The sequence below is a fragment of the Struthio camelus genome, chromosome 15, assembly GCF_040807025.1.
Source record: "Struthio camelus isolate bStrCam1 chromosome 15, bStrCam1.hap1, whole genome shotgun sequence".
NCBI classification, from domain to species: Eukaryota; Metazoa; Chordata; class Aves; order Struthioniformes; family Struthionidae; genus Struthio; species Struthio camelus.
The window spans coordinates 6,882,791-6,902,711 of record NC_090956.1 but is presented as its reverse complement, the minus strand read 5'-3'; the positions used below and the strand labels follow the sequence as shown (position 1 = coordinate 6,902,711).

General features: G+C 48.7%; 1 protein-coding gene across 3 annotated transcripts in view; it reads right to left on the bottom strand.

Annotated features, from left to right (window-relative positions):
* Positions 1-19,065, bottom strand: part of INTS1 (integrator complex subunit 1) — a 29,588-nt gene extending 10,523 nt beyond the window's left edge. The window contains exons 1-31 of one of the 3 annotated variants that reach the window (XM_068908213.1): positions 18,913-19,065; positions 18,477-18,767; positions 17,515-17,711; positions 17,157-17,294; positions 16,292-16,451; positions 15,833-15,938; positions 15,320-15,506; positions 15,033-15,178; positions 14,543-14,684; positions 13,985-14,161; positions 13,629-13,737; positions 12,917-13,037; positions 12,126-12,203; positions 11,438-11,595; positions 10,081-10,177; positions 9,592-9,683; positions 9,186-9,246; positions 8,622-8,819; positions 8,230-8,359; positions 7,863-8,042; positions 7,618-7,767; positions 6,861-7,040; positions 6,538-6,642; positions 5,437-5,604; positions 4,924-5,035; positions 4,312-4,473; positions 2,944-3,090; positions 2,454-2,552; positions 1,954-2,078; positions 1,071-1,325; positions 218-377 (exon numbers count right to left, since the gene is read on the bottom strand). In XM_068908213.1, the coding sequence (XP_068764314.1) occupies positions 218-377; positions 1,071-1,325; positions 1,954-2,078; positions 2,454-2,552; positions 2,944-3,090; positions 4,312-4,473; positions 4,924-5,035; positions 5,437-5,604; positions 6,538-6,642; positions 6,861-7,040; positions 7,618-7,767; positions 7,863-8,042; positions 8,230-8,359; positions 8,622-8,819; positions 9,186-9,246; positions 9,592-9,683; positions 10,081-10,177; positions 11,438-11,595; positions 12,126-12,203; positions 12,917-13,037; positions 13,629-13,737; positions 13,985-14,161; positions 14,543-14,684; positions 15,033-15,178; positions 15,320-15,506; positions 15,833-15,938; positions 16,292-16,451; positions 17,157-17,294; positions 17,515-17,711; positions 18,477-18,767; positions 18,913-18,970 (4,489 nt within the window). In that variant the 5' untranslated portion in view covers positions 18,971-19,065. The remainder of the gene's footprint in view (positions 1-217; positions 378-1,070; positions 1,326-1,953; positions 2,079-2,453; positions 2,553-2,943; positions 3,091-4,311; positions 4,474-4,923; positions 5,036-5,436; positions 5,605-6,537; positions 6,643-6,860; positions 7,041-7,617; positions 7,768-7,862; positions 8,043-8,229; positions 8,360-8,621; positions 8,820-9,185; positions 9,247-9,591; positions 9,684-10,080; positions 10,178-11,437; positions 11,596-12,125; positions 12,204-12,916; positions 13,038-13,628; positions 13,738-13,984; positions 14,162-14,542; positions 14,685-15,032; positions 15,179-15,319; positions 15,507-15,832; positions 15,939-16,291; positions 16,452-17,156; positions 17,295-17,514; positions 17,712-18,476; positions 18,768-18,912) is intronic. The other 2 variants (XM_068908214.1, XM_068908215.1) reach the window with 2 other exon arrangements.
* Between the last annotated feature and the right edge of the window lie 856 nt (positions 19,066-19,921).

The window sequence follows — 19,921 nt, the reverse complement described above, 5'->3', positions numbered from 1 at the left end:
CTGCAAATGCCCAGAGCCAAATCACTTGTTGCATCCTCATGGAGTTTGTATAGCACAGTACAACTCAGATTTTTCTCTTCACCACTCCTGAGCATACCTCTAAAAAAGGCAGCCCACCCCACCTTCTGGTCTGGGTGCAGTTTTATTTCTATCCCTTTCTTGTCCCACTTGGTCCACTCAGGCTCCCACAAGCTGCACAATGTAGCAATGACTGTACCATCATTGATCCTGTGCCTTGAAGAGTACTGCACAGCAAAGGCCTTCAGCTGAGCACGCAGAGGACCGTCTTCCACTGCAGGGTTCTCCAACCACTGCAGCATCTGCATGAGAACTTTGAAGAAGAGCGAGGAGAAGGCAGTGTCCTGTGGCACGCAGCGCTGGGGAGAGCGGCAAGAGAGACCTGCTTACGTACGCTTCAAGAACACAGCAAAGATATCAGGAAAGATGCAGGTAGTGGCACATACTGCCAAGAACACAGAGAACACCTACCGTGCTGGATCAGGACTCAATGTCATCAAGGCAGCAGCCTCTAGCGTATCAACACAACCCAAAAAGCTCAGTTGCTCACAGAATATCTCTTCAAGCATAGCTAAAGGTAACTCAGAGCGTTCTTTCATGAACAAAGGAACAAGGTATTTCACTGGAAAAATCTCAGTCTGCTCTGAAGATCTCTAAGAAATTACTAGACTTCACCTCTCAAACTCTCTGCAAATGCCCTGGCTTGCAAGGCATGTCCACATTGCAAAACAGCACAGCCTAGAGATCCCAAAGCCAACAGAGACCCACAGCTGCAAACCCACACAGTTACCAGATTAGGTAAGGCTCCCCCCCAACCCTGCATGTAAGCCCCAACTCTCATTAGCGCTGGGCTAATACAGCCAGCCTTCATCCAGAAGCCTTTGTACAGGTAACAGGAATACCTCTGTATCACACTTCCCAAGCTGTGTTTCTGGCATTACACAGGTAGGGGGTCTGCACACAGTGGAGTAGACATGCCCCAAATTTGCAGTTTCCTCCGCACCCTTCTTTTTGTTCACTGCTAGAAGAGAGTCTCATCCTAGACTACTCACCTGATACTGGTACAACTGGCGCATCAGTGGGCAGGAGATGAAGTGGTTGCGATGCATTGCCATCACCAGTGCACCACTGTGTGGTGAGTTCATCAGTGCAGCTACTGCCTGGAGAAGTCGTGCCGTGATCCCAGTCACTTGAGCATTCCCCTGGCGGATGCGAGCCAGTTCCTGCCCTAGGGCCTGCTGTAATGCCAGGGCAAGCGGGCGCAGGTTTGAATTCTGCCACCGCGGGTCTGGATTCAGTGGGAAAAGCTGGTAGGAGACAGGAGGGAATATGTTTACGACAGAGCAAATGAAGAGACTTGCTATATCATAAACAACCCTGAGGCAGAGAACTGATTTCACCTTGAACAATCATATTGACTGTGGGCCTTCTGATACAGCTTTTTCAATATTTTAGTTGCCAGAAATAGGCAACTAACTTGGCCAATTAATTCCCCCTAGGCTCCATCTGGAGTCAGCAGAGAGAGGGAGGCTCCACAAGCAGACAAGCCAGCGCAAAAAAGCTACTTGCATACAACTGTGCCACCAAGGCCCTGCAAGCATTTCACAGATCCTTCATGCTGAATAAAGGCACTACACAGATAACAAACAAGGCGCAAAGAGGGTGAAGTGCTAGTACACATTGTCAGTATTGAACATGATAAACCACATCATGACTGAACTATGGGGGGGGGGGGGAATCCTTCTAGTATCATTTCTACCAGATTGTAAACCTAGTGCACAGCCTAATTGCATACACAGGTTTCTTACTCATCGACTCCAAACACTGTATGAAGAAAGTGTCAGAAAATGCAAGTATAAATAACTTGGGTTTGGTGAAGGTGCTGCTGGGAAGCAGCTGACAGTCTGCTCTGCAGGACAGCAGTTATACTAGTACCTGTAGAAAGATGCCTGCCAGATCATCTTCTGGGCCGAGAACCCGAACCTGGCTCAAGGTCCGGATCCGGCTCTGGCTTTGGGAGCTCTCAGGACTAGACTTCGACCTTGCTGTCTCAGCACTGTCTGCAAGGAGAGTAAAAAAACCAAAACATTGCTGTTACAGCAAATGGCATCTGGAGCCCCAAGAATGGATTGCCTTCAGCTTAACAGTCTCCAACTTAGGGGAAAATCAAGTAGCATTTCTCTCTGAGCCAAACAAGACCCATTTTTCTATATCCCTCAGAACAAGTCATTGTAGCAAAGTCCATGAACAGTGGAATTTTTCCCTGGGCCAGGAGTGAAGCACTCTGGCAAGGGCTGGTGTTTAACTGCAGCTTGCTGATGTATCACTACACAACCAGTTTGGAAGACAGAGTATTTTCTGCTCCTCAAAAGCAGGGGAAGGAGGTTTGGAAGAGGACTCTGATTTTCACAAGTTCAGGCTACGCTGTTCAGTACCTCGGCGAGTTGGTAAGGAGGCAGTGAGCAGGGAGTGGAAAGTCTGGCCTCCTGTTGCTCCTCTCTCATGCTGAACCTCCACAAGGTGAGCCATGTAGTCTGAAAAAGGGCAAGACATGAATACATCATCTCCTCTTGAATAAGGCAGGACAAGATGGGTTGCTGTTTGTACAGCTCCCACAGTGGAGCGACTGTTCTGAAAGGCTTTGTAAACGTGACGTGAGCACACCTTGCTTCTGTTAAGTGTTAGCCTCCAAATTATTTCTGGACTCTGCACAATCCAAACCAGAAAATCCTTCTCGTCTTTGGGAAATGCAGCCAATGCCATCCAAACAAGCCCCAGGGAGGTCTGTACAGGGACTGATAAAGCAGCCTAGGCACAGAGTGCACTGAACTATTTTGGACTTTTCCAAGGCAGTCACAAAACACACTCACGAATACTGCTCAGGAAAGAGTAAAATGCCTAGTCAGCATGGTAGGGAGCTCTTACTCTTGTCCATGATGTTCTGCTCCAGCGTCTGCGGGTCATGAGATACCGCCTGATCCAGGTACTGCAGAAGTTTGCTCATGCTGGAAACTGGGATTCCAAAGGACTGAACAAAGAGAAGCAGCTGCTGTGGTTCCAGGTCCTGCAGGGCTGAAACACACAAACACTGAATTCTCAAGGCTTCTGAATTGCTCAGAGAGGGTCATCTTCATTACCTGATCTTTGTGCTTTTGACTGGACCAACAGTGACACATTAATGACAGGACTGTAGAGAGCCTAAAGCCAAAAGCCTGACAGTTGCTTACTATGTTTTCTTTGCTCTGCAAATCATTGCTTTCTGATTGCATTTTCCAGTTAATTCACTCGCTGGCTAATTTGATCTTCTGGTTAATTTGATCAAATCCTCAGGAACCAAATCATTTGTATTAAAAATAACTTCCACCCTATCAGTTGATGGCTGCAGGCAGGAATTATCGAATAATTCAATCACTGGCTATAGAGAGCTGTCATTTAATTAGTAAGAAAGGGACAAAAGCCGTGCATACCAAGAAAAAGAGCACCGACAAGCTATGCAAGGGTGAAAGTAACTACAGTTACAGTTTACATCCTTCAGATGCTGCTCTCCACATTGCAAGAATACCACGCACTAAGGAAGAAGTGCTGTGCCTGTTGTCTGGTAACTGTATAGCTTAATTCAATCTGAATGGACATTACAAAGATAAGATATAATTCACAGTCCCTCACTTCCTTTAAAATACACAGAAAGCTAAATATAGTCATACAGACCCTCTGTCCTACTTCAAAAGTAACAATCACTGCCTAGTAAAGCCAGCAAAATCCAGCACTCGGACCAGAGCGCAAGGAATTGCCTCCAGTATTGCAGTAAGGAGCTGTACCAAAGACAACGTACCAAGGACATCCTCTTCAGTCTCAGCTCTCACTCAATGGGGCACTTCAAATGCTACGAGGATTAACCTGGGGGGCATGATGGTTCAGCTAGGTTGCTGCAATTCTCAAATTCCATTCACTGACCCTTGGTACTGCACATTGAGGCTGAGCAGGGAATCATACTGGGACATCCCATAATTTCTTCTGCCAGGAACCAGCTCATATTCTGTACATGGGTTTGACAGCCCTACGGGACGTGGCAAAAAATCTGTTGTGGTTAGACTGTCGCTGCCCACAAAATCTGCAGAGACACACTATTTTCTAAGCCCAGGCTCCCTGCTCAGCTTCAGCGTGTGCAGTGACTGACATTCCCACTAAAGGCATCCAAGTAGGATGGCCGTGTGCTTGGAGGACTTGAGCAGGGAAGTCTGTCCCTTTCCTTCAGGAGGGCCTGCAACACCAGCAAACATCCCACAGGCTTACCTGCATCCACAAGACGTGGGACTTCAGAGCGGATCATACGCAGCTTTAGCCAGTCGGGGAGCAGCAGAGCCTCTTCTGAGGTGTCAACCAGAAAAGCAGTAGGCAGGGGCTTTTTCTCTGGGAACCATATATCCAATAAGGTATAAAAATCACCATCCCCTGCTTAAGAGCAGATACAAAAATTATCTCTTATGTTTATAAACACCTAGAACCCTTCTCTTTTACAAATCAATAAACCAAAACACTTTCTGGCTTAAAAGCCAGAAACAACCCAGGAATAAACAAACTATCAAGCGGAAATGCAAACTATGTATCTGAGTGCCCAGTTCTCACACTGCAATAAGCCTCTGAGACCTCCTTGTTTAGGAGGAAGGGACACACCATCATTTTTAGTATTCCATGCTGTCCACAGAAGGCAGCAGATAAGCCTGCAATTCTTTTACTCAGTGCAACAATATTCTGATAGCTCCTACAGCCACAAACACATACTGCAAGAGACAAGTCCATAAGCAGGAGGATTAACACCAGCCTGGCCTGTTAGGAGGTGGCAGAAGGGAAGGCTCTCTCTTTGGTCCAACACACATCAAATCAATCTGAGTACCCTTCACTAACCTTGAGGTGGCCCTAGTGTCAGAAGGATAACCATGGCATGAACCACAAGGATGTGCATAGTCGCTGTTTCCCCACTAGTCCAACGAAGGAACACCTGATCCTGGGACTCTGACTGGAAAAAGGATAGAAAAGGATGAACAAGGGCACGGAAAGAAAGATGAAATCTGAGATGCAGATGTACAGGAGACTATGAGAATGGACAAACTGGGTCAGATCAAAGGTCCACCTAGTCTGGTATGTCCAACAGCGGCCATAAAAGATGCCTAAGGAAGAGTAAGAAAGTGCTTTTTCTATGTGTGCTTGTGTGCATGCGTTTATACACACGCACACCCCCCACTCAGCTCTACTATCCCAACCTCCAACTATTTTCAGCTTAGGGAATTCCTGAACTCGACATGTGTTTGGATTTTTGTTTTGTTCTTAATAGATTTAGTAACCCACAATGGATCTCTTGAGAACTTGCCGAGCTTCCTCTTTGACCTACTTAAGAAGAAAAGGAAGGCAGGCACTCACCCAGCTGTACACCTCCTCACCCTCCTTACTCTGGCGCATACGTTTGATGTAGCGAGAAAAGATGGAGAGCAGAGCAACAAGCACTGCATCTGACTCAGCACAGTACGAAAGCTTGGAAAAGAGGTGAGACATGATGGTAGAGCGCTCCACTATGAGCCGGGCCACATCCTACAGGGGAAAAAAGATCCATACGTTCTCCGCTGAGCAACACAGACAGGCCCTCTTGCTGCACTGTGTCACACTGTTCAGTCTGTCATCAGCCCACTTAACCCCACTCTGGAGATCAACCCATAGGGAGAGTCAAGAACGGAACTGCCACACTGGGGAAAAAGGCCAGTGCTGTGCGTGCGCAGTGCGCCCCTTTGTGGCAAAGCTGCATTCTGGCGCCCATTACAAAGGGAGAATTTGCAGGTATTTACCTAGTAAAAGCTGCATTTCTCTGAGGAGACAGATGTATTGATTTTTATTAAACATGCCCTACATATCTAAACACATGTATGCAAGGAGGAAGAGCACAGGAGCCTCTAGATCAGTGCGTCTGAGTCTCCAACAGATTGTCAGAAAGGATGCAGTTTACTGGACTTAAAAGCAATGAAAGCACCCAGAGTCAAAGAACAATGAAAAATCTCTGTATATGAGCCAAATACTCAAGATGACCAAAACTTTCTTTAAAAAATTCAGGAATCCAGTTTTGGTTACAGGAGATTGCATACCCCACCATTAAGGCTCCTGACTTCCCATTCTCTCCCCAGACACATCTGACTCCAAGTTTAACACCTGCTCATTCAAGTAACACTACCGGGTGGTAGAAATTTCTTCAAATCACTATCTACTCTTGCATTTCCCATTCCATTTGGGATGGGCTGCTCTATCCATGGACTGGAGATCATTGCTCTCTAGCCTTCTGTGTGAAAGACATGAAACCAAAGACAGGTTGCCTTCCAACACATACGCAGAACACAAAACATGCAGCTATTGAATTCATGTGCCCTCTAAAAACCTCATCCACAGTTGGTACAGCAAGTCACATGCCTACCACTGTCTGAGAGCTTGCCAGTCTCCCCCACGCAATCCCACTGTCCTAGCCAGCTAGTTTCTCACCAGAGCAAGGTCATTATGCTGTCCCTGCTCCTCCACCGGGGCATGCTGGGAGAGGTACACCAGGTAAGCACTGATAGTCTGGGGATCTGTCTCCATGTGAATGGCCTGGAATGAGACTTCTTCTCATTAGAAAACAGAAGGTAACAAAAACAAGAATCAGTTTAAGGAATATTCTTCTTTTGCAAGCATATTATAACCCAGAAGATACGTGGGTCTGTACCATGTCCACAAACAGTTTGCTCAGATTTGTTTTAGCACAAGTAGGTTGAAGAATAACTTGCCCCAGAGCTGGTCACTCATTCCTTTCAGCTACTGACACCTGCCTGTTGCAAGGCTAGAGCTGTTGTTGCTCTAACACTGTCAAAGAGTGGCAACCTCGGGAGGTCTCTTAGCAACCACTGGTATCCCTGGAGCAGTTCAGAATCACCAGAGTCCTCTTCCATGGGGTGATCTTTCTCCTCTCCATCACGCAATCCCCCTTCTGATAGCACCAAGGACAGGCCCTGCAGAAAGGAAATGGACACAATCTGGGCATATGAAGCCACAGCTAGACCGCTAGTTTTGTACTAGTGAAAAGAAACAAGCTTCAGACATCACGGAGCAATCCAAATGTAACGCTAGTAGCCTACAACAGGTTTCAGACCACATCGTGTGTTTACTTGACAGTTACCCTGCTTAAAGTTTCAGTCTTCTGTAAGCATAGTCCATCTGGACTCTGTGCAATTCTACCTGCCTTAATCATGCTCTAGAGGACCAGGCATTTACTCATCTATATCCTACAGAAAAGCTGGTGCCAACTACTTCCTGCAGTATGTGATCTGCTAAGACTACTCTTGAACTTCACAGTAGACACAGCAGTTTCCAGTTCCGTCTTAAAAGGAATAGCTAGCTGCTGAACAAAGAAGGCCTTTGAGCAGTAGGTAGCAGAAATGCTTCTGATGGAGTTTGGAAATAGAGACAAGCTACCGAAAAAGGATGACATGAAACAATTTCACTGCACTGGCTCCGGACTTGCATCAACCTAGGGCTCAGCCCTGACCAGGGCTTATCAGAAGCTGAGAAGTTCTTAATTTTTCTCACCTTCATGGCCAGGACCCGTGAAGCCACCTGGGAGGAACTCAGGCGGCGTAGGAAATAGTCAAGCACCTCACAGGTTGTTTGCTCATCTGCTTTGGGACCCAAGAGCAAATCTTGCAAACGTCCAAGCAACTGCCTTTGCTTCTGTTGTCTCTGTGGAGCGAGAAGTCGGCCGTCTCAGTGAAATCAAATCAGAAGGGGGCTGTGCAGAAAGTAGACAACAAAACTGACCACAAGAGACCACTCACCTGGCGTTTCTTGGCACGTTGCTCTTTACTCTCACCTTCCTCCTCTTCTTCACCTGAGGTTGGCTCATCAGCAGCATCATGAAGCAGGAACTCACAAAGACATTGCACTGGTAGGACATCCAACGAGCCCTCACTGGACTGAACCAGATCTGCCAGCCATGGCATTGACTGTGATGAGGCCTAGGAAGCAAGAGAATGACAATGCAGGATCAGCAGAACCTACATGCAGCATGCTGATCGTTTAATTCCTGAGCAACAAGCCACATTGCCCTATACCTTACTCGATTCCTTTCTGTCCCTACTCTGCTCAAGTTTCATAGACTAAGGCTCAGATCTTAACTTATTCAGGCCATTCAAGGGAACCCACCTGTCTTTGAATGATGTTGAGAAGAAAATCAGGATGACGACTGCGACACAGTAGGTGGCCCAAGCGCAAGGACTGGTTCAGGCCTTTCACCTGCTCGAGGACGTGTGGTGGAGGTCTGCGTGGGGGGCCCCTACCAGAGAAACGAGAAGTTATCCACAGCCAGATACACCTTCACTCTGGTGTTAACGAGGATCAGTTTAGTAACGCAAAAGGGCCAAACGCCTACGGCAGAAAGACAGCAAGCAAACGTGACTGGAATCTGGTAGGAATCTATCCTACAGGCTACCAAATCTCATGCTCTTCTCCCATCAACTGCCCTACCAGCAATAGGGTCTCCTGACTAGGATTATCTGGTATTCCTTGCTGGAACCAGAACACAGAAGGCTACTTACTGAGGGTCTAGACTCGTCAGCTGGGACAGCAGGAGGCTGCTGCTCTCTGTAATCGTTTGCTTTGTGGATGCAGCAGCCAGATGACCTTCAAAGGCAAGAATCTCCTGCTTTTCCCTCTGGGAGATTTGAAGCTCACGGTTAATCATCTCTGTACACTTCTCCTCATCCGTCAAGGTACACGGAGGATAGGAATAATTACTAAGAAAAATCAGTCAAAAACGGTTATCTTGACCTATCCAAAATTAATGCACCACAAACAGCCAGAATGTCCCCATGACCTCAGCTCCTTTGGGCAGCAAACACGGAAGTAGACAACAGAGAATGAGCCCTTCACAGCAAGTCACATCACACAGTCACCCCTTGCTCCCTCTGATCTCTACTTCCTTGCTGGTAATATTTCTGTTGGGGGAAGACTCCTTTTACTCTTCAGCTGCAGTGTCGCTGCCAGGCAGCTCATTCTACATCAGTCCCAACAGAAAGGAAGGAGCCAGCTGGCATCAACTTCATCCAGAAATCTGCGTTCAGTGGCCTGTACGATTTATGGAGGGATTTAAACATACTAACTTGGTCATGACCATTTCCATGAGCATCTTTAGAGAGGGGTACTCTTCCCATGCAGCCAGACCTGCAGCACAGAAGAGAAGGGCAGTCAGGGATTCAAGAAAAAAGTCAGGATATTTACATAGATTCTAATACACTCCAAAGTGGGGAGGTACAATAAGTTCACTTTGGAGCAACCCATCACGTCTAAACAGAGTACAATCACCCTGATCCCAGTCATATTATTGTCCAAAACCCCATGCTGTACACTTCTGCTCACACAGTGACTATGCATCACAGTATGGTTAGGTAATAGCAGTATCTTGCCATCCCAGCTCATGCCTTGAACACAAACAACCAGATTTCAGCACACTGCACCCTGGCCAATTTTTGCAGCAGAACCGATGTCCCAAGAAACGTCCACATTTACCAATGTTTTCAGGATTGAATGCAGCCACTACAAGGAGGAGGGGCCAGGCTTTCCAGTAGAGGGTAGAAATGGCTAGATTTGGAGGCTGGTACCTGCAAAAGCCATCAAGAGAAAGAAAGTGGTTGGATTTGGTTACTTGTGTGCATCTCAAGATTGTTTTTCTCTTAATTATTCACTATGTGGATTCAACTACATTGGTTTAGTGGCCTTCAAAAAAGAATTTTTCTCTCAGGAGTGACAGCAGGGTTCAGCTGAAAATTTCTAGAGCAGACACAGAGTTCTTACAGAAGAAGACACATTCCTTGACTCAGGTCTTACCTGCCTTTGAGAAACTCCCACCTGAATATGACACTGGAAAGGTCTCCTCATGACACAGTTATTAAAAATTACAACAGAGAAAAGTATTTTAAAATCTGTGGGCTACTACTGTTACTCACAAGGTGAAAGTGAGCCAGATCACATTGATATTGTCTAGGTGATAAGCCTTACCCTGGGGGTAGCTGGATATTCTCTGGATGGTGATAAGTGCACAGATTTAAGACAGCATCGATCAGCTGGATTCTCTCTACCCTCAGGACCTCGACATCTGGAGGAACAGGAAAGACTGAGCAAGTTATTGACTTGCCTACCTGGCTGAAAGTCCTTCACAAAAAACAAAAGTATACTGAAAATTCAACTTCAAGCAACTACGTTATTGTGGGTTTGTTCTCATGATATTACAGGATCAAAAGACAATACATCTATAAAACAGCAACATTCAAAAAAAGCAGCAGCAAGTCAGGATATAAGGATATATTGAGCTTTTCAGCTGCAAATTGCTTTAAATTCTTCATAAGGGCAGTTTTTTCCCCCCCCAAGTGTAGCCAATGTGATAGCTGTATCTTTTTCAGTATGCAAATTCACTGCTTATCTGAAAGAGTGTATCTGCTCAGACCTTCCTTCAGTTCAGAGGAACTAAAAAAGCATTTCAAATTTGTTACAAGTTTTCCGACTCCAATTTAACTCTGAATCTTCCAGTATTTGAAATGGTGCAGCATTTAAAACACTACACTGAGAGGCTGGGCACACTTTTCATAGGACATTCAACAGCAAAGTCTAGTTTGTTTCACTTGCACTGACCAGATCTGGATTAGGCTTTGCTGTTTATCAGTCAATGCTAAAAGTACATAAGATGCTTTAGAGTCACGCTCTGACAACTCCCCTAAACTCTGACACAAACACACAGAGCTGTCCCGAGCATGCAGGAACCTGAGAAAACAAACACACAGAGCTGTCCCGAGCATGCAGGAACCTGAGAAAACGTTGCATGAATTCACAAGAGGGGTCAGAGTTAAGGCTGTTCTTTGGCTTCAACACTGAGCGAATAACAGAATTGGGAAAGACATAGAAAAGTGGGTTAATTATTTTAACTTCCAACCCTTTCATTTTTGGGTAGTCTGGGTTTTTTTTTTTTTTAATTATTTGTGGCTAAAGGACTGAATTGAGTTTAAAATGCTAACTCAAAAAAACTTTAGGAAGCTAATCACCTACCCTCATCCTTAACACAACCAATGATGTCCCACACTCAACGGCAGATAATAATTAGCAAGGGAGAAGTAATTACAGGGAATAAGTGTAGAAAAACATAAGCTTTTCAAAAAGGAAAAAGCAACAGCAATCTGGCTCTGAGCCAAATGCTTAGCCATCAAGATTAAAACATGCTTTGAGTGATACAAAGGCTCTTTGGTACATGCCTCAGGCACACTAGGGTACAAGGTAGGAATCGCTTCAGCCCCGAGTGCCAATAAGAGGATACGTAGTCAGAAGGCACTACCTGCTGGCTAGAGCTCTGCGCAGGCTTGCTTACCATCTGCTTGCACAGCCGCAGCCCGCTTCACCAAGTGGTCAGCGAGCTCCATGGCATCTGCAGGGCCAAGAGGAAGGTCCCGAGACAAACCAATGACAAGGATCCGCATCAGTGTGTCTTCAAGGATGGGCACCTCAGAGCAGAGGCGAAGGAAGAAGCTGCATGAGACATAAGACATCAATCATGCTTCTTTTGACAGCAGCATGATGGCTGCAGAAACCCTCTACAGACCCTAGAGCTCATTTGAGCAGAGAGTAAGTCACAGTTCAGCTTACAACCACTTCCCCGGCCTTCAGCTGTAACTGCAAATACCTGAAACAAGTTTTTTCTAGAGCATCAATTGCATTGGCTTCTACAAACGCAATTCTGACTTGCCTGCTTGAGTCCGAGCCCCCTAACGTCACCCGAGTACAAACCATACAGGGCAGGGCTGCCGTTCTTATGTTACGGCATCAAGAAACAGAACAGCTTGGCACAGAGAACAAGAGTCGGTGAAGAGGAACGGATGGAGGCTGGAGCAACAGCTCCCAATTTTAAGGCAGCATGACAAATAATCAAAGTCTAAGCACAGTTCCAAGCCTTTCAGCACACAGCTATGCGAGCAACATCGGAAAACACTGATTTGCTCTGCCTCTGGTTGCAGCAGCTCTGCCCAGGCAATCAGTTGTGGGTGGAGGTGCACACTCACTTGCGGTCACTCTCAGGGGGCCAGTTGTCCCATTTATAGTAGGTCTCCGGCTGCTCAGTGAAGAGCACCTTGTGGAGGCTGTAGAGACATGAAAAGAGTAAACATCATCCGGGTGAAACTAGGGAACAAACTTCATAGTTCTGTCCCCCCCACAGTCAGCAGTCATGCAAGGAACCCTCAAACTCCTGCTAATGCTTCCCATCCTACACATCAAAGCTTCTTCTCATCAAAGAAGCTAGTCCAGCAAAAGTCCAACATTAATCACAACAGCAAGTACTGTACAGTACAGGCATCAGGCTTCTATATTTTCAGTGAACACATCTCAGCTATTACTCTGGCTTGATCTGCTCCAATAATGCCTTGAACCGGACCCCAGGATATAACCTGGCCTTCAGAGGCAGGCAGAGAAGACAATACTTACTATTTTTGGAGCCCTTAACTCTACAACCTGAAAAGGACGTCCGATGAAAAACAACACTACCACCAGGGTCCACAGGAACCACGTATTTGGTCAGAAATTGAAAACTCCCTATTGAACCAAAAGGGTGGACACAAACAGAAGTATTTCGCATTATCATGTATTTCTGGTAACATGATGCATCGGGCAGGGATTCCTGAAGGGGAAATACTCCAGTCTGAATCCTGTTAAAACGCTGCTCCTACCGCCTGTCCGATAGGGGAAAAGAGATCTAGCTACCCCTGGGCACATACATGAGGTCTTTATAACATGTCACGCACTGCTGGGAAAGGGACTGGATATGCAGGGCAGATTCCCGAGCCGACTCTCCTACCAGTGCACATAGTCCTTTGGAGCTAGCTTGCTGATAGACGGAACAACTGTATGAAGCCACCAGACAGCATCTCGTTGGATCGCAGCAATTTGGTTCTGGAAAGAGCGCAGCACTTCCAGGTCTGAAAGACAGTCAGTTATGAACATGCGCATATGCGAGAGCCTTGCCAGGGACAAAGCAGGAAAGGGTGGCCACTTCAAGAGCATATGGTAACCACAGCCCTAGAGGGGAGATGTAAACCAGACAGCCTTCAGCCTTCCAGCCCTGACCGCACACATGCTTGGCTTTAGGGCGCACACTGGAAAAGTGCAACAGAATCCCGAGACATAGTACAGAAAAGTCAGGGCTACAAGAAGGAAACATTTGGGCAGTCTCCCCAACGCTACCCCAAAAGTTTGCCCCCTCAGCATTTTGTAATTCTTACAGTTCCTCCTCCAGATATGACCCAGTTTCTGAGGCCCTCCACATACAGTCCCTCTGAGACTCTCACCCACTGCTTCCACAGACATGAAAAGCACCTGTATCTTTACCCAGCCACGCAAAAGCTATGTCTTGCAACTCTGTCAGTCCAACCCAACCCATGCCACTATTCAGAATGGAGGCTTACACCCCTTCCTAATCATATTCGCAGTGCTCCCCCAATCTCTGCACTGCAGGTGATGTCTACCCAAGCTGCTCATTTTTAAAGAGGGATCCAGGTTGCTCTGCTTACTCTTTTTCTCTCCTTTGTCCCATGCAATTCCAGCTTCCTTCACCTGGGCTGTGATACCAAGCATCATGGAGACAGCTAGTAGATCAGTAATGTGGATGACAAACCGCTCCTAAAGAGAAGTCAGTAGAGTCAGCAATGCCCCAGGCTGCCTTCTGGAAAAAGGTTCATCAAAAACAACAATAATGGCTGTTTGGAAACAGAAACGTAAGAGCGCAACTATGAAATGCAAGACAAATACTGAGTCACTCAGATGACAAAGGGGGAAAAAAAGGAAAAAAACTGCCAGAAAAATCAGATAAAAAAAACCCAGTACACCTCTGGTACACCCAGCCGCACGTTAGTCAAAAAAGTGGTACCTTGAATTCCATTTCTGAGTACTGGGCCTCCTTCCGTTCCTGCATAAGACCCAAGCAGAAGGCCTGGAAGTTGATCTCGTGTTTTGTCTGTTTGATAATCTCTCGCAGCAGTGCCCGCGAAGCCCGCAGGTAATCGTCTTTAGTAGTCAAAAGATCCTGGAACACCATTGCCAGGTACTGAGGCCATACAGAAAGAGAAAGTTTTCAGTATATTGTAATATATCAGCATCCACAGAATAAAAGAAAAAACATGAGGAAACAATGCCAGCAATCTCTTCGTCCTTCAGATCCCCCAGCAATACCACAATGATTACATTGGGAAGCTATAACAGATGTTTCTCATGAAACTTAGTTACCACAAAATTAGTCATCCCGAAAGTGAGAGTTAAGAATAAGGTGCACAGGCATTTTCTAACAAGTGCAACAATATAATTTTCAAAACAGTACAATATAGATTGCATGCATTTCTGAGGGAGATTTTATTTGAGCCTCAGTTCAGCTAAGTCTCTCGGGTGGCGGTCTGGGACCGCCAGTAGTCATGCAAGTCATTTCACCTACCTTTGGAGCTTGCTCTGAGCTATGCTGCAGCACGGTGTACAGGATCTGCATGTTGTTGGGGTTTCTTGCATTCGACAGTTCGTTGAAAATTACAAATTTAATTGTAGTGCCCAGGTTATCCCTGTGCGCATTCAGCAGCTCTCTATAAGAGAAGGCCAGAAGTACCAGAGCTTGAGGCTTCATTGCAGCTAGACCCACTGTTCTGATTTCAGTTTAAAATACTGAACACACAAAAGTGAAGAGAGTGAGGCAGCACGTATGCCCAGCAGCGTCAAAGGATTGCTGAAAGATTTCCAGATCAATGAAAATCATTCAAATGTCCTCAAAACATCTCATGGTCAGAGCTAGGATTTAAAAAAAAAAAAAACCACCAAAAACACCCACAAACCCCCACTTTCCCCACTTTGCAGACGCACTGAGACACTCAAGGTCCTAGGCACATCCCCTAGAGGGCTCTCTCTTCCTGTCACAGGCCTTGTCACTCCCTTACCTGACACACAGCATGTAGTGGTTGAGAAGGACTTTCGGTTTGAGACGAATTTTGATCAGGTTGGAGATAACCTCCATGTCTTCTGAGCTGTGGGTGTTGCAGTTCATACAGACTGACATCAGCAAGTCCTGAGCTGGCTTGGTCAGCTGCAGGGGAAGAACAGAAACACTCTACAGCTACCTTCCACCACAGATCAGAAGTGTAGCTGGGGTATATCCACGTGGTCCTCCTGGTTGGACTCCAGATCAACTCCAGTACAGTCGTAGCCCAACAGCTGATATACTTACCTTTGGATTCTGCAGCCACATCTCCAGCCTTTGCACAGCCATTTGTCGGACCTCTTTGTAGCCACAGGTTGCTGTCAGCAGACGAAGGAGATTCCTGGAGACGTTATCCATTGGCTGGCGCCGGTTGAGTTGGTCCCGCAGCATGTCTAGGACGTATTCTTCCACACTCTCTGCGAGGTCCTCATACCTGGGCCACACAAATCACATTTTGTTCGCTTCTGCACAAGCCAGCCTGGCCGCACTGTGCCCAGACATCAGCATCCTTTCTGGCTTGCAGTATGGTTACAACAAAAAACAAACGAAACCAACAAACGTTTCCTTCTCCTACTTCCTGTTTCCAACAGCCAGTCGCATCTGATGCTCAACATCCTCTACTGAGTGCCAAGTGTCACAGGACAGCTACTGCAGAGGAGTAGCTCCCAGCTGCAGCACTGTGACAGTGGTCTACCGATAGTGGGTGAGCACAGACAGATCCGCCTCATGGCTAGGTCAGGAGAAGAGGTGGCACTGTACCTGGGCATCAGCTGGCCCTCCTGCTCTGGGCTCATTTTCTCCTCTGCAATCAGCAGCTCACTCTGGCTGTCTTCCTCCTCTGTCATGGAGGGGTGAGGGCTACTCCCTACAATAGACCAACACACAGCACACTTCGTGACACTGCTCCTTCTCCTAGAGATCCCTTCTGCTCTGCTTCTGCTCTGAAGCCTTCAGCTTCTTTCAAGGATCCCTTCAGCAACACTGGAGGCTACAATTAGTCACTTCTTCATATTGTATCACATACAGGCACAATTCTTCGAATTCCTTTCGCTGTCTGCCCTCAACCACGCCCTCTTTGGTGCCCTGTCATTTGTAGGAGAAAAGCAGTGCCAGAAACCTTTAAGCCTGGTCCATGTTACTCCATCCAATAACAAACCGCTCTCATGCGAAGCTCCACCCTCTCCCTACTCCTTTGTTCATGTTTCCAAAACATCTTACCAGCACTAAGGTCCCCTCCACTACGTCCAACTTCCCCATGCAACAACATGCTCTTAGGGGGCATCTTCGTGTTAAAGGCTGTTTGAATGTTATCCACAAACGTCTTGCAGTGAGGACTATCCACCCAGATGCGCTCCCCGAGGGAATCCTCAATGTAAACCTACAGGAAAGGAAGCAGCAGAGAACACAAACCACGCTCAAGTCTGCTTTGTATAGGTCAATCATGAGATTATTTGCGAGTTTGCCAAGCTTTGATTTGTCTGTTCTCAAAACATAGCCATGAGATAGGAAAGTAGTATCTCCATTGCACAAACTGGAAACTGAGACCACGAGTGCAGCCAAGTCACGTAAGAGTAGGTAAATAAACATCCCAAGCTCTGCTGGACACCAAACCTATCTCGGAGCACAGCTGGTTTATTTTAGCAAAGATTTTACAACAGCTCTCACTTCCGACATAAAGAAGTTGGCCTGTTAAAAGCTCGCCCCTTTTAAATCAGTAAGTTAAGTGTTCAATCCCTACAAACAATCCAGGAGGTAAGACCTCTCTGGGACGTTGTTATATCAGTACACATTGTCAAGGCAATTTTTAAAAAAAAAAGACAGCAAAAGGTAAAAGAGGCCACAGCATTTCAACCACGAGTGGAGTTTTTTTCTTTGAAAAAGTAAAACAAAAACCAAAGACTCTGGCTATTTTCTTCCTTCCCATCCATGCTAAGTGCACTGCACACTCTCTTTCCTTGCAGCAGTGATAAACCCGCTGCTCTTACCCTGCACCCAACACACACATGCTTCCCAGCCCTGGCCTGTTTCACCTCATCTGCCCACCACTGTCTCAGTCCCGCAGAATCACTCTTGGTTCAACAACCTTGACAAAGATCTCTGGCCAGTTCTCGTCCTCCTCGTAAGCGGCCATGAGAAGGTTGCAGGCCAAGACAGACACGAGGCTATTCCCTTTGGCTTTGAAATTAATGGAGGCATCTCTTCGGAGTAGGCTGCACAATGCCTGCAAGATCACATACAAAAATCAGACCATCTAGCAGAAGACTATACAGAAAAGCATTAGAAGAAAATATACAAATTGCAGTAATTTGCAAGACACTTCAGATGTTTACAGGCACATACAGGCTATGGAATGGCCTGAGAGCAACTGCAACTACATTCACAGGCTGGCTGAAACCATATCGCCAGTGAGCCTGCGGGCATCTATGTGACATGGCTCTCACCTCAATAACCCCTTCAGTGGCAAATATGTTGGGTTTGATTTTTGCCAGGTACATGAGGCTTAGGTACAGCGTGGTATCGGGTTTGGCTCTGTTCATCTTGAGCTGCTTCACTGCTCCACACAGCACCCCCTCAATACGGTCATCATTGCCTTCTGCCTCTGCTGCCTCAATTTCATCCAGCAGCACGGTGGGGACAACTGCAGTAATCAACACACATTCATTAGTTTCTACACTTATGCAAAATAACCTACCCCCAGATGCCTGAAGGACAAGTCACCTGGAAAGCAAAGCATCGATTTGCTTGTCTTTACCCACTGCAATGACTTTCCCTCCCACCCAAATGCTGTTAAAAATTCTTCATGCCTGAAAACACTCTTATGTTTTTGATTGGTACCTACCAGAATATTCCTCTGCAAATATGTCCAACACCAGGAAATAGAAAAAGACTTGAGAAAACAAACACACAGATATGCAAACGCTGCTAAAAAATATTGATATAAAACTGCATTCAAAGATTTCCTATAAAAGGTCTTTCAAATGCTATTAGGCAGCTATGAGACAAGAGCACAACAATCCGTACAAACAGGAAAAGAAAGGACAGAAAGTTGTGTCTTTGATCCTATGCCCAGCAGGGCAAGGGCTAGAGCTGCTAAAAAAAGAAAAAAAAAAGGTGAATCCCAGCACAAGAAAATCAGAGTGGGAAGTGCCCACACAGGCTGCACGCTCACATATCGTAAGCGCAATATATTTTGCTGAAAACATATTAAATTAACTCCCCAGGAACATAACGGGGAAGTCTTTGGAAATCCTTAGGGCTGCCACATAAACGGCAGCGTAAAGGCAGAGGAGGACAGCCAGGCTCAAACACTGTCTGAGGAAACTAAGCGTTGAGCCAGGCTTGCCTCCTCTCTCCAACCACCGGCTGCCCCGCCAGCCCCCGGAGAACCAGACCAGGGCCTCACCTTCAATCGGGATGACGGAGGGCTCCTTGATGGAGGGCGAAATGGCTCGCTTTTCTGCCACGGCCGCCTCCGCCAGGCGCCCCAGGGCGCTCAGCGGGGGCGTGGAGGAGAGCTTGGGCCGCTTGGTGAGGCCGGTGAGCCCGGCGGCGGCGCCGAGGGCAGCGGCGCCGTCCCGCTTGCGCTCCGAGGGCAGCCCGGAGGGAGCCGGCTTGAGCAAGGTGACGGCGGCTTTGGAGTCGCTGCTCTGCCCCTTGGAGCCCAAGGCGATGAAGTCCCCCGGCGGCGGGTGAGCTGCAAGGGGGCAAACCAGCCGTGAGGGCAGCCCGGCGGGGCCCGCCCAGAACCGGCGCCGCTCCGCCGCAGCCCCCCGCCGCTCCCCCCGGCCCGGCCCGGCACGACCCGGCACGACCCGGCCCCCCGCCGCCGCAGCACCCACCAGACGGCTTCGGCACGGTGCTGGGCCGCCGCACGGCGGCCGCCTTCGGCCGGTTCATGGCGCCGCCGAGAACGGGCCTGCCCGGTAACGACCCCCCTCCCCCCGCCTCGCCTCCCGCCGCGCTCCGGAAGCGGAAGTCACCCCTTCCCCCCGCTCCCTGCAGCCCAGGCGGAAGCGAAGCGCCAGGCTCCGCCCCCGCGCTGAGCGACGGCGCCGCCTGGCGGTGGGAGGGGCGCGGCGCAGCGGGCCGGCGGTGGGAGGGGCGCCACCCAGCGGGCGACAGTGGGAACTGCACCCTGGGAGGAGCGGGGGGGGACTGGGGGGGCTGGGGGGGGCTGGGGGTGCGGAGCCGGGGGATGTAGGGGGGCTGGGGGATCGGGGGGCTGGGGGTGCGGAGCCGGGGGATGCGAGGGGGCTGGGGGAGCTGGGGGGGGCTGGGGGTGCGGAGCCGGGGGATGTAGGGGGGCTGCAAGGAGCTGGGGGGGGCTGGGGGTGCAGAGCCGGGGGATGTAGGGGGGCTGGGGGATCGGGGGGCTGGGGGTGCGGAGCCGGGGGATGTAGGGGGGCTGCAAGGAGCTGGGGGGGGCTGGGGGTGCGGAGCCGGGGGATGTAGGGGGGCTGGGGGAGCTGGGGGGGGCTGGGGGTGCGGAGCCGGGGGATGTAGGGGGGCTGGGGGAGCTGGGGGGGGCTGGGGGTGCGGAGCCGGGGGATGTAGGGGGGCTGCAAGGAGCTGGGGGGGGCTGGGGGTGCGGAGCTGGGGGATGTAGGGGGGCTGCAAGGAGCTGGGGGGGGCTGGGGGTGTGGAGCCGGGGGAGGTAGGGGGGCTGCAAGGAGCTGGGGGGGGCTGGGGGTGTGGAGCCGGGGGATGCAGGGGGGCTGGGGGATCTGGGCGCTGCGGGGGGGCTGGGGATGCAAGGGGGCCGGGGGTGCGGAGCTGGGGGCTGCGGGGGGCTGGGGAACCAGGGGGATGGGGGTGCGGAGCTGGGGGCTGCGGGGTGCAGAGCTGGGG